General features: G+C 36.2%; 1 protein-coding gene across 1 annotated transcript in view; it reads left to right on the top strand.

The window, feature by feature from the left end:
• RADX (RPA1 related single stranded DNA binding protein, X-linked) overlaps positions 1 to 11,901 on the top strand; it is a 102,375-nt gene extending 90,474 nt beyond the window's left edge. The window contains exon 14 of the mRNA XM_040468379.1: positions 10,614 to 11,901. Within this exon, the coding sequence (XP_040324313.1) occupies positions 10,614 to 10,744 (131 nt within the window). The 3' untranslated portion in view covers positions 10,745 to 11,901. The remainder of the gene's footprint in view (positions 1 to 10,613) is intronic.
• Positions 11,902 to 12,937: the final 1,036 nt, after the last annotated feature.

The following is a 12,937-nucleotide window of genomic DNA, read 5'->3' as shown; positions in this document are numbered from 1 at the left end:
GCCACCCAGATTCCCCATATTTTTTTAATTTTTTAATGTTTATTCATTTTTGAGAGAGAGAGAGAATCAGAACATGAGCAGAGGAGGGGCAGAGAGAGACACACAGAATCTGAAGCAGGATCCAGGCACCAAACTATCAGCACAGAGCCTGATGTAGGGCTCGAACTCACAGACCATGAGATCATGACCTGAGCCGACGTTGAACACTTAACTGACTGAGCCACCCAGGAGCCCCAAGAATATATTTTTAAATAAAATTATATAAATTAATGGTTTTTATTCCAGGCATACATTAAGAATTTTCTCTTATACTAGATTTCTAAATGTAAGTGTTCATTAGATTTAAGTGGTATGCACATGGAGCAGTACAAATTCAGCTCTTATTTTAACTCAGGTGAGATGATTTGTCCTTTCACCTTACAATTGCCTGAAATTTTAATACCTCCATAGCATAATATAGTGTGGTTGTTTTTTCTTATAAATGTTTAGTTATTCATGTGCTATGCAATAGATTCCTTGAGGACTGCTAGCTTATGTAATCCCAATAGTGAAACCCTTCAACCAGCCAATTGTTTAGGCTGCTACATAACAAACTGAACTTTAAATTACTTCTCTATTCCTGTGAAATTATGTGTCCAGTATAATTATCTACTTCCTGTTGTCATTTGTACTTCCTAAGCATGTAGTAAAGTTGCTAGCAGTTTTCACTGAGCTTATAAGGATATTACATTTAAAAGAGCTTCTAAGACAGCCATTATTATCTGGGGATTTTGCGGTGGGTCTTTGTAAGCTGATGAAACTCTTGAGTGTATATTGTTTTTCAACAAGTCTTATGAGCTATGCCTTTTGATGAAGTAACTCTTGGCAATAATGGTTACTGCAAACTGAGCTTGAATATCTGATTTGACAAGAGTCTTATTTTTTTTTCAGTTCATTTTTAGAAATAGTTTATTAGTTGACTTGCAGTATTGCTTCCTACAATGCAGCTCTTTAGATTTCCAGAAATTCCAGATTTCTTAATTAGTGCCCTAATACATGGTTTAAATATTTATATACTCATTTTCTTACTTCATACAACATCTACTTCCATTAAATTTCTTCTGCTATATGTATGTTATTATTGGCATGAAATATCAAGGCAAAATTCTCAGCTACTTACTAGTTGCTAGTGCCAGTTTTTCTCCAGAAGTTACTAACATGGTCAAATGAAAAAACCTGGTACCCTTCTGCCAAAGCAGTTAATACTTGAGACATGAAGGGCAAGAAAATCAAAAGCAATCTAACTAAAAAAAATGAAAAATAAAAAAATGGGGCACCTGGGTGGCTCAGTTGGTTAAGTGTCCAACTCTTGATATCGGCTAGGTCGTGATCTCACAGTTTGTGAGTTCAAGCCCTGTGTCGGGTCTGTGCCAACAGCACAGAGCTTGCTTGGAATTCTGTCTCTCCCACTTTCTCTCTGCCCCTCTCCTGCTCTCTCTCTCAAAAAATAAATAAAAAATAAAAAAATAGAATTTTGATATTTAAAAAAAAAGCAATCTGATTTGTTTCAAGTAGAATATGTCATGTTTTTCATGACAATTATTAATAATAATAGTATCCATTTAGCTCTGTGCCAAGCATTGTGCCTGGGCATTTTACATAAGTTACAAATAATCCTACTAAGAGCCTTGAAAGGTAAATATTATTATCCCCTATTTATAGATGGCTAGAATGAAAAACAGAGAGATTCACCAGCATGGGTAACAGCTATCATTTCAGCTCAGATCTGTCAGCTTCAAAATATTTTCGTTCTTTCCATAACTCCAAACTGAAAGATAAAAATAAGTACAGAATAATGAAATGCTAATAGTATAACATTTGTATCACCTTTTAAACATTTCTATAGCCTGTTTTCTTTTTTACTATACAAGCTATATATGATCACAATTCAAAAATTCAAACAGCACACAAAGTTATAGGGTAAAAGTGAAAGTTCTCCTCCCTGCGTAGGCAGGCCCATCCCCTGCTGCCAACTCACTCATCTCCTCTCTAGAGATAATCAGTATTCTTTGAATTCTTTAAAATATTATTTTTACATATAACAGTATATATTTCTCCCACCCCACACTTTTTTTAAAGTCAGTATAGCTAGCAGAGTGTTCTATGAGTTTCAGGTGTACAATATAGTGATTCAACTATCCCATACATCACCTGGTGCTCCTCATGACAAGTTCACTCGTTAATCTCCCATCACCTATTTCATCCATCCCCCCAACCACTTCCCCTCTGGTAACCATCATTTTGTTCTTTGTAGTTAAAAGAGTCTGTTTCTTGGCTTGTCTCTTTTTTTCCTTTGCTCCTTTGCTTTGGTTCTTAAATTCCTCGTATGAGTGGAATCGTATGATATTTGTCTTTCTCTGACTGATTTATTTCACTTAGCATTTTACTCTCTAGCTCCATCCATGTCGCTGCACATGGCAAGATTTCATTCTTTTTTTACAACTCAGTAATATTCCATTGTACATATATACCACATCTTTATCCATTCATCTATCCATGGACACTTGGGCTGCTTCCATAATTTGGCTAGTGTAAATAATGCTGCAGTAAACATAGGAGTGCATATATCCCTTTGAATTAATGTTTTTCAATTTTTTGTGTAAATACCCAGTAGTGCAATTACTGGATCGTAGGGTAGATCTATTTTTAACTTTTTGGGGAACCTCCATACTGTTTTCCAGAGTGGCTGCACCAGTTTGCATTCCCACCAACAGTACAAAAGGATTCTTTTTCTCCACATTCTTACCAACACCTGTTGTTTCTTGTGTTGTTGATTTTAGCCATTCTGACAGATGTAAGGTGATATCTCATTGTACTTTTGATTTGCATTTCCCTGATGATGAGTGATGGTGAGCATCTTTACATGTGTCTGTTGGCCATCTATAGGTATTCTTTGGAGAAACGTCAATTCATGTCCTCTGTACATTTTTTATTGGATTATTTGAGTTTTGGCTGTCGAGTTTTATACGTTCTTTATATATTTTGGATACTAACCCTTTATTGGATATGTCATTTGCAAATGTCTTTTCCCCATTCAGTAGATTGCTTTTTTGGTTTTGTTGTTTCCTTTGTTGTGTGTAAACTTTCTATTTTAATGTAGTTCCAGTAGTTTATTTTTGCTTTCGTTTCCCTTGCCACAAGAGACATATCTAGAAATATGTTGCTATGGCCCATGTCAGGACATTACTACCTGAGCTCTTTTCTAGGATTTTTATGATTTCAGGTCTCCCATTTAGGCCTTTAATCTATATTGAGTTTATTTGTGTGTATGGTATAAGAAAGTGGTCCAAGCTCATTCTTTTGCATGTAGCTGTCCAGTTTTCCCAGCACCATTTGTTTAAGACATTGTCTCTATCTCATTGGATATTCTTTCCTGTTTTGTCAAAGATTAATTGACCATATAGTTGTGGGTTCATTTCTGGGTTTTCTGTTCTGTTCTGTTGATCTGTGTGTCTATTTTTGTGCCAGTACCATACTGTGTTGAATACTACATCTTTGCGATATAACTTGAAGTCTGGAATTGTGATGCCTCCAGCTTTGCTTTCCTTTTCCAAAATTGCTTTGGCTGTTCTGGATCTTTTGCAGTTCCATATAAATTTTAGGATTCTTTCATCTAGTTTTGTGAAAAATTCTATTGGTGTTTTGGTAGAGATTGCATTAAATGTGTAGATTACTTTGGGTAGTATAAACATTTTAACAGTATTCTAATCCATGAGCATGGAATGTCTTTCCATTTCTTTGTGTTGGCTTCAATTTCTTTTATCAGTGTTCTATAGTTTTCAGAGTACAGGTCTTTCACCTCTTTGGTTAGGTTTATTCCTAGGTATCGTTATTATTTTGGGTGTAATTGTAATGAGATTGTCTTCTTAATTTCTCTTTCTGCTGCTTTCATTATTACTGTATAGAAATGCAACAGATTTCTGCACACTGATTTTGTATCCTGCGATTCATTTATCAGTTCTAGTAGGTTTTCTACGTATAGTATCATGTCATCTGCAAATACCGAATGTTTTACTTCCTCCTTACCAATTTGGTTGCCTTTCATTTCTTTTTGTTGTCTGATTACTGTGGGTAGAACTTCTAGTACTATGTTGAATAGAAGTGGTGAGGGTGGACATCCTTCTCTTGTTTCTGACCTTAGGGGAAAAGCTCTCAGTTTTTTCCTCATTAAGGATTATGTTAGCTGTGGGTTTTTCATATATGGCATTTATGTTGAGGTTCCTTCTAAACCTACTTTGTTGAGAGTTTTTTTAAATCATGAATGGATGTTGTGCTTCGTCAAATGCTTTTTCTGTGTCTGTTGAAATGGTCATATGGTTCTTGCCCTTTCTCTTATTGATGTGATGCATCACGTTGATTGATTTGCAAATGTTGAACCACCCTTGCATCCCAGGAATAAATCTCACTTGATCACCCACACACACAGTCTTAAGGAAATACACATAAATGGAATTATAGTAAACATATAGTTCCATAACCACCTTTTTCCTCTTGACAATATATCTTGGATATCTTTCATATTTAGTATATAGAGAGATACTTCATTCATTTTAATACCTATAAATACATCACTGCGTGGATGTACCAAAATTTACTTAATCCCCTAGTGATGAACATTGAGATTGTTTCCAAATATTTTGGCTCTTAGCAAAGAGTACTGCAGTGAGTATCTATCTATCTTTCTGTGTGTATGTATATATAATCTTTGTGTACTTACATACATATCTGTAAGATGAATTCTTGGAAGAGAAATCACTGACTCAAAAGATGTAGGCATTAAAATTTTTGTAGATATTGTCATCCAAAAAGTTTATGCCAATTTACACTTTTACCAAAGGCAAGAGTGCCACTTTACTCACACCCTTAGAAATGCTAGGTATTATTGTTCTTGTTAGTCTTTGGCAGACTGATGGCAAAAAGTTATTATTATCATTGTTTTCATTTGCTTATTTCTAAGCTTGAATATCTTCATAATGTTTGTCAGTTATATTTCTTCTTTCTATGAATTTTGTATGCTAGTTTTATTTTTCCATTTTTCTGTGAGTGTTCTTTTTCTTATTAATTTGTAGGTTTTCTTTGTATATTAGAGTTAACCCTTTATTGTGTGTTGCAAATAATTTTACACATTTTGACTAAATTTGTTCAGTGGGAGGCTTCTTTTGGTATTTTAAGTAATTTTATTTTTATATACTCAAATATATCAATCTTTTATTTTTGTGACTGCTGGTTTTATGTCATACTCAGAAAGGCATTACTTAGTCCAAGATTATTTTTTTAATTCACTGTGGGTTTTGGTACTTCTATAATTTCATTTTTGTACTCATATAATCTTTATTATGGCAAAATTTACATAAAATTTACCACTTTAACCATTTTTTAATTGTACAATTCAGTGACATTAAGTACACTGACAGTGTTGTGCAATCATCATCATTATCCATTTTTAGAAGTTTTTTATCATCCCAAACAGAAATTCTGGTACCATTAAATAGTAACTCTTCATTGCCCCCCTCTTCCCAGCCCTTGGTAACCTCTATTTTACTTTCTGTCTCTATGAATTTGTCTATTCTAGGTGCCTCATATAAGTGGAATCATATAGTCTTTGCGAGTCTGACCTATGTCACTTGGTCATCCATGTTGTAATATACAGAATGTAATATCCATGTGTGTAATATCAGAATTTCATTCCTTTTTATAGCTGAAGAATATTTCATTGTGTCTATATACCACATTTTGTTTATCCATTCATCTATTGATGGACATTTGGGTTGTTTCTACCTCTTGGCTATTATGAATAATTATTGTGAATAATTCTGCTATGGATATTGGTGTATAAGTATCTGAATCCCTGCTTTGAGTTCTTTTAGGAACATATTTAGGATTGGAATTGCTGAGTTATATGGTAATTCTGTATTTAACTTTTTGAGGAACCACCAAACCATTTTCCACACCAGCTGCACGATTTTACATTCCCACCAGCAATGCATACAGATCCCAATTTCTCTACATCCTCACCAATATTTGTTATTTTCTGGTTTTTTTTATTTTTTTAATGTGTTTTTTTTTTTTTGAGAGAGAAAACACATGTGTGGGAGGGGGAGAAAGAGAGAGAGAGGGAGGGAAACAGGATCCAAAGTGGGCTCTGCACTGACAGCAGAGAGCCTAATGCAGGGCTCAAACCCACACACTGTGAGATCATGAGCTGAAGTCAGATGCCCCTGTTTTTTGTTTTGTTTTGTTTTTTAATAACAGCCATCCTAAAGTGGTGTCTCATTTTGGTTCTGATTTGCATTTCTCTAATTATGAATGATGTTGGGCATATTTTAATATGCTCAGTGGCCATATATTCTTTGGAGAAGTGTATATTCAAGTCCTTTGACCATTTTGAATTGGGTTGTTTAGGGTTTTGTTGTTAATATGTCTTCATTTTTATAGTTTAAAATTTTAATCCATTTGGAATTTATTTTGGTATGGAAAGTGAAATAATGGACCTAGCTTTATTTTTTTCCAAGTAATTACCTCTATTTCCCAAATCATGTGTTTAATAATGCTTACTGCTATAATGTCCTAATTGGTATCATCTTTAACTATGAGCTACAAGGATATATGTGTGTGTGTGTGTGTGTGTGTGTGTGTGTGTGTGTGTGTGTGTGTTAAAGCTCTTCCATATCATGTTTCTGAAATGTTTATCAATGGAGAAGTTAACTCAATGCTTTCAAATAGGAAGAAAGTGTGTATGTAATGCACATAAACATTTCATATATATATGCACATACATACACACCTTCTTCCTATTTGAAAGCATGAGTTAACTTCTCCATTGATAAACATTTCAGAAACACGATATGGAAGAGCTTTAACACATGTAAAAATACCAATTTTATTATTCCCTATGTAATCAGGGTTTCCCATATTATTTTTACAGGCAAGAATACTGTACTGTATTACAAGATAGGTTAGGTGGTTTTGCAGTTACAAAGCCACTTCAAAGTCTCTGTGACTTAACACAATAAATGTTTGTTTCTTGCTCAAGTTGAGTCTGATGCAATCAGACATTAGCTTTCTTCTCAGCAGTGATTCATGAATCCAGTCTGCTTACATCTTGTTGCAGCTTCAGCAGGAACAAGTAGCTTCTAGGGTTGTCTAGGCAGAGGAAGGAAGAGATGGAGACACTAGCTTTTAATTACATTGGAGTGGAAGTGACATATCATTTCTACTCACATTCTCATTTCCCAGAGCTTACCTACATGATCCCATCCTAGCAACAAGAGATGCCAGGACACTTTGTCTTCCCACGTGATCACCCATAAGAAAATGGAGTGAACACTCCACTGCCTTTTTCTCACTTTTTTGTATTCGTGACATTTCTAAAAGTGTACAATTTTTGTAAACAGTACTAACAATTTAAAGTGAAATTTAGAAAAACTCATTTTTTAGGTAAAAATCTGTAGTCCTTTTAAAAGAATCTCTATGGGGGCGCCTGGGTGGCGCAGTCGGTTAAGCGTCCAACTTCAGCCAGGTCACGATCTCGCGGTCCGTGAGTTCGAGCCCCGCGTCGGGCTCTGGGCTGATGGCTCAGAGCCTGGAGCCTGTTTCCAATTCTGTGTCTCCCTCTCTCTCTGCCCCTCCCCCGTTCATGCTCTGTCTCTCTCTGTCCCAAAAATAATAAATAAAAACGTTAAAAAAAAAAAAGAATCTCTATGTGATGTAAATAATAACATCCTCATTTCATACTAGGTTTTCTTAAGTAGAGACTGATTGTTGATGATAATTTGAGTGCTTGCTGTGCATCACCCACCATCCTAAGTGCTTTACAGTCTATTTAGTCCTCACAACATTCTGTGATGTAGTACCAGATGAACAGATTGAGAGGTTGTCATTTGCTCAAAGTATTAACACAAGTAGGCAGAGCCCCTCACCTAAACAGTAGATTTACTTAGACTTCGTGTTTCAGGCACTCTGTAAGTCATTATTTATAAACGTCAATATATGATAACAACTAGAATTATTAAGGTTTGGGTTGTTTCTGTTGGCATCAAATCTTGACATCCCAAAATCTTTCCAAAGCATCTAGGTTAAAGTCCATCCCCTTCAAAGAAGAAGAAAGTTATACAGTAGCAGCAGTTGTTATTATACTCATTGTGCATTAGTGAACTTGCACAGTTTTAAATCATTCATCAGATTTTGTGACATGTCTAGCAGAGGTGGCTTTAATTGTGAAGCTCATGGGGCACCTGGGTTGCTCAATCGGTTAAGCATCTGACTTCGGCTCAGGTCGTGATCTTGCTGTTCATGAGTTTGAGCCCCACATCGGGGTCTGTACTAACAGCTTGGAGCCTGCTTCAGATTCTGTGTCTCCCTCTCTCTGCCCCTCCCCCACTCACATTTTCTCCCTCTCCCTCTCCCTTCCTCCCTCCTTCTCAAAAATAAACATTAAAAAAATTAATTGTGAAGCTCTTGAAGCCTAGGCTTGAAAAGCCCTCACTTGCTTTGGTACTCTTTTGTATTTTATATTATTTTTCATAAACAGCATGCCCTTCAGGTCCCACAAAACCTAGATCCAACACTGGCTTTTAGGCACAGGTGTTTTTTTTTAATGTTTATTTATTTTGAGAGAGCGTGCGTGTGCGCATGAATAGGGTAGGGGCATGAGAGAAAGGGGAAGAGAATCCCAAGCAGGCTCCACTCCCATCAGCACAGAGCCCAACACAAGGCTGGATCTCAGGGACCTATGAGATCATGACCTGAGCCGAAACCAAGAGTCGGGTGTTTAACCTACTGAGCCACACACGTGCCCTGAGGCACAATTTCAGAGATGTAACCCTAGTATACAAAGGTTAAGATCACATGCCTCAAAGCCAGACTGTGTACATTAGAATCACCATGTGACTTTGCTTAAGTTACTTAACCTCTAAATGATTTCATTTTTTCATATTTAAAATCAAGTCTTTATCTAGCCACTGAAGTCTGTGATCCATTAGCTTAGTAGCTGTCAGATAGTGTTTTGAAAGAGTTTCCTTAAACACCTGGAAGCGAGAAAGGAAACCAAGGAAAAAATTATCTCCAGTTTTTGCAGTTGGATCTGTGTCACAGCACCCCTTCAGTGCTTACCCAGGCTGTTTACAACTCTGTCTTAGCTTTCGCTTCCTGCTGTGCGGAGCCTGATGATCAGCCAGAGGTGAACAATTAGAGTTTTTATCAGGTCTTTTCTGAGCATGTGTCCAGCACTGAGTGTACATATAGCCTTCTTGATGCCCCAGTGTATACAGAAGCGTTTAAAAGCTCTTATTTCCCCCACATATCTTTTCCCCAACCCCTTCCTCCCCAGCTTTTTTAGTCTGGCTAATGTTTTTGTCTTAATGTGTTTTCAACAAAAGCCACTGGGGAAGCTACCCCAGTCATGGGAATGCTCCAAATCAGATGAAATGAAAGCAAGCCCTCATGTCTCCTTGAGCGAGCTGCCTTACAGGGCAAAACACACAACTACATCTTTGAGAATAAGTTCTGCATCGCACTATCTGGTACTAGCAGCCAGCACCAGGCGTGCCAGCTGCCATCTTCATGGCTGCTGCTGATACAGGTAGTAGGTGGGCAACGTAAAGTACCGCAGCACATTCTTACCACAGTGCAGCAGCTCTTTCTTTATTAATCCTTCCCCCATCATTTTAAGTTTGTGTATAGATTCCAGAGTTCTGCAGAAGTTGATCTGAGAGTTTTTGCCAGCCTGTGAGTTGCTTTAGTTGAGGGACCCAGCCCTGAAATTGCCTACTCTGCCATTTATAGCAGTGTCACTCACCTGACCCATTTTTGATAAAGCTTCTTGAGAGTATCCAATGCTAAGTGTTAGTCAATAAAGCTACTTCAAAGGAAAATATACCTTATTATTTTTTTAATAAGCTAAGTTTCAAACCAGATCTCTTTTATTTTTTTAAGTTTATTTATTTCAAGAGAGAGAGCAAGTGAGGTAGGGGCAGAGGGAGAGAATCTCAAGCAGGCCCTGCACTGCCAGCACAGAGCCCGACGCAGGGCTGGAACCCATGAACCATGAGATCATGACCTGAGCCGAAATCAAGAGTCAGTCGCTTAACTGACTGAGCCACCCAGGTGCCCCCAAAGGAAATATAGTTTAAAAGAAACTTCAATTTCATATATGTATTTTGCTTTATGTCTTATAAGTTTTGTAAGTAATTGATAATTATGTTTCAAAATAGAAAAAATTATTTTTGTACTTCCTTGAAGTGTAACAATAAGTTGTTGACTTGGCACCATATAAATAACCTTGAAAACATGTAGACTGACTTTACCAAAAAAAATTTAACAAGTAAATAACTAAATATGACTTTGGAATACCAGCCTGTATCTTGACATTATTAGTGGCATCTGTTTGATATATTCACTGTTGTGTGCAGAAGTTAGCATAACGTAACTTTGATGACTGTGTGATAAATTGGAGGGAAGAGAGAGAAGATGAGGGACAGTGTTAATGTTACAATAAGAAAAAAGTCAGCTTATGTGATACTAAATCCAAGTAAATATTTAAGTATTTTACAATACCATCTGCTTTTTACTTTCAGGTGATATTATCAAAGCTGTAACTAAACTGGATAAAGTGCACATCGTTGGTATCTTGGATATCTGTAACTTGGGTAACAATAAGGTAGAAGTCTACTTGCACAAAATTTATAGCCCAACTAATACTTCTTAAAAGTTGGCAGATGAATTGGTTACAGGTTATAACGAAGGCACTGCGTTAAAGATACTCTGTCATTTTGTTGGTAATTTTAATACCTGTTTTTCGACAAGAATATTACATAAGCTTTAAAGTTATTAAGTGGTTTCATGTTCATCTTGTGTTTGGAGCTAATGCACTTCATTTAAAGTTCATTACTGAAAAGTTCATTAAAACAGATTTTGTGTATCAAGAAAATTTACCTTCTATATAACTATTATCTTGACTTGTACTAATTTGTGTTCACTGTTCTATTTGTGGTGTTCCTTTATTCAAAAGCCTCAGCATAAGGCATCCTGACTTACAAAAGTAACTTCTCTTGAACATTTTACATGCTTTCACTTTTATTCACCTATAATGGGAAATTTTGCATTGCTTATTTGAAGGTTAAATTCTCCTAAAGCGGTCAACCTGCATTTCTCACAACTATGGTAGTTACTGTCATTTTCAAAAGCACACATGGACTGTTATGGTTCATTTGCCTTGGTCTTCAGTTTGGTGAACTTTACAATGAGTGTGTTAAATTGTCTTAAGGCTTTCCACTCTTTATTGTGACCTCATATCCTTTGAATTTCTAAGTATTTTGACCAGTGTGTGAGGTTAAAGCCAGAGGCTCCATATGCCTCTATTCTTGCTGTATCGATTTGTAGTTTTCGTACATGTAATGTGAGTTTTGTGAAAATTTATCTCATATTAATATTTTAAGTATGCATTTTGAAAATATAAAACAGTGACTAAGGGAACTGATTTTATTCTGGTTATCTGTTTTACTTCATCTTAGCTATAAATTGCCATTCCACATTTGCAAAGCCGTGTGGTTGACATCTATGTGGTTAGTGGATGAGCCAAAATGACCATCACATGAGAAAAAATATTCAGTGTCAAGATCAATCTGATTGTAGTTCAGCAATTAAACTGTGGGGTTTTCTTCTAGCCCTGTGATTCAGTGACTTCATATGCTGTATACTTTAAATGTTTTTGTGCAGCTCACAAATCTAAAGATAGATGTTGTACTTTGTTCATAAATGTGTTCAGCCTTTTGTTCTTTATAATTGTGTTTAAATGGTAATTAAAATAGTGAATCCTTCTTGTGTTAAAATTTTGAGTGTGTTATTAAAGTTAAAACACAATAACTTTTCTGGTCTCTTGTCTCATTTTGAATGTATTTGATGTCTCTCCTCTGTATTTTTGGCCTATAATAGACCTGCATGTACTTGCCAAATAGCCAATATGATTCTTCCATATGGCTTGAAGACTTATCAGATGGAATCTGGGTTTTTGTATGAAACTATTGCAAAATTTTTTTTAAGTATTTATTTTTGAGAGAGAGAATGTGAACCAGGGAGGGGCAGAAAGGGGACAGAGGATCCAAAGCGGGCTGGCTCTGCACTGACAGCAGGGAGGCCGATGTGGGGCTCGAACTCACAAACAGTGAGATCATGACCTGAGCTGAAATCAGATGCTCAACCAACTGAGCCACCCAGGTGCACCAAACCATTATAAACTTTAAAAGGCAATTCAATTTTACTGACATATAAGTGTTGGGGAAGGAAAAAATTAATACTTAAATAGCTATTGACTTAAAAACCTCAGGCTGAGATTTCAAAACTACACACTTTAACAGGTATAATTTCTGTTCTCATATTTAATGAGAAATATGGCTATTTTTGAAGTTTTAGGATCTTTAAAAACAACTTCCCTGGCGATTTATTTTATATTCTAGCAGTGTTTCTATCTATATTTGAAGTTAAACATCTGTGTCCACATTTCTGGTTGTTGTAAAATTGGATACCTATGGTAGCAGTTTCCAAAGAAAAATACCAAACTACCATCAGAAGAACTTAACCTTTAAATGACAATATGTGTTCATTAGTTCCAGAGACACACAAATATATTACTGTAATGTCACCTTCATGTCAATAAATCAGTTAGTAAATTCTGAAATATTAATCTACTGGAGGACCACAGTCTCTAACTTTAGATGGACCATGAGATATACACATTGAAATCCTTTGGTAAGCTATTAAAGAAACAATCTGAGGGGTGCCTGAGTGGCTCAGTAGGTTAAGCGTCTGACTTTGGCTCAGGTCATATCTCACAGTTCACAAGTTCAAGCCCCGTGTCGGGTTCTATGCTGACAGCTGAGCCTGGAGCCTGCTTCAGATTCTG

The sequence above is a fragment of the Herpailurus yagouaroundi genome, unplaced genomic scaffold (assembly GCF_014898765.1).
Source record: "Herpailurus yagouaroundi ecotype Mexico unplaced genomic scaffold, PumYag 67700, whole genome shotgun sequence".
NCBI classification, from domain to species: Eukaryota; Metazoa; Chordata; class Mammalia; order Carnivora; family Felidae; genus Herpailurus; species Herpailurus yagouaroundi.
This window is presented reverse-complemented; position numbering and strand designations above follow the sequence as displayed.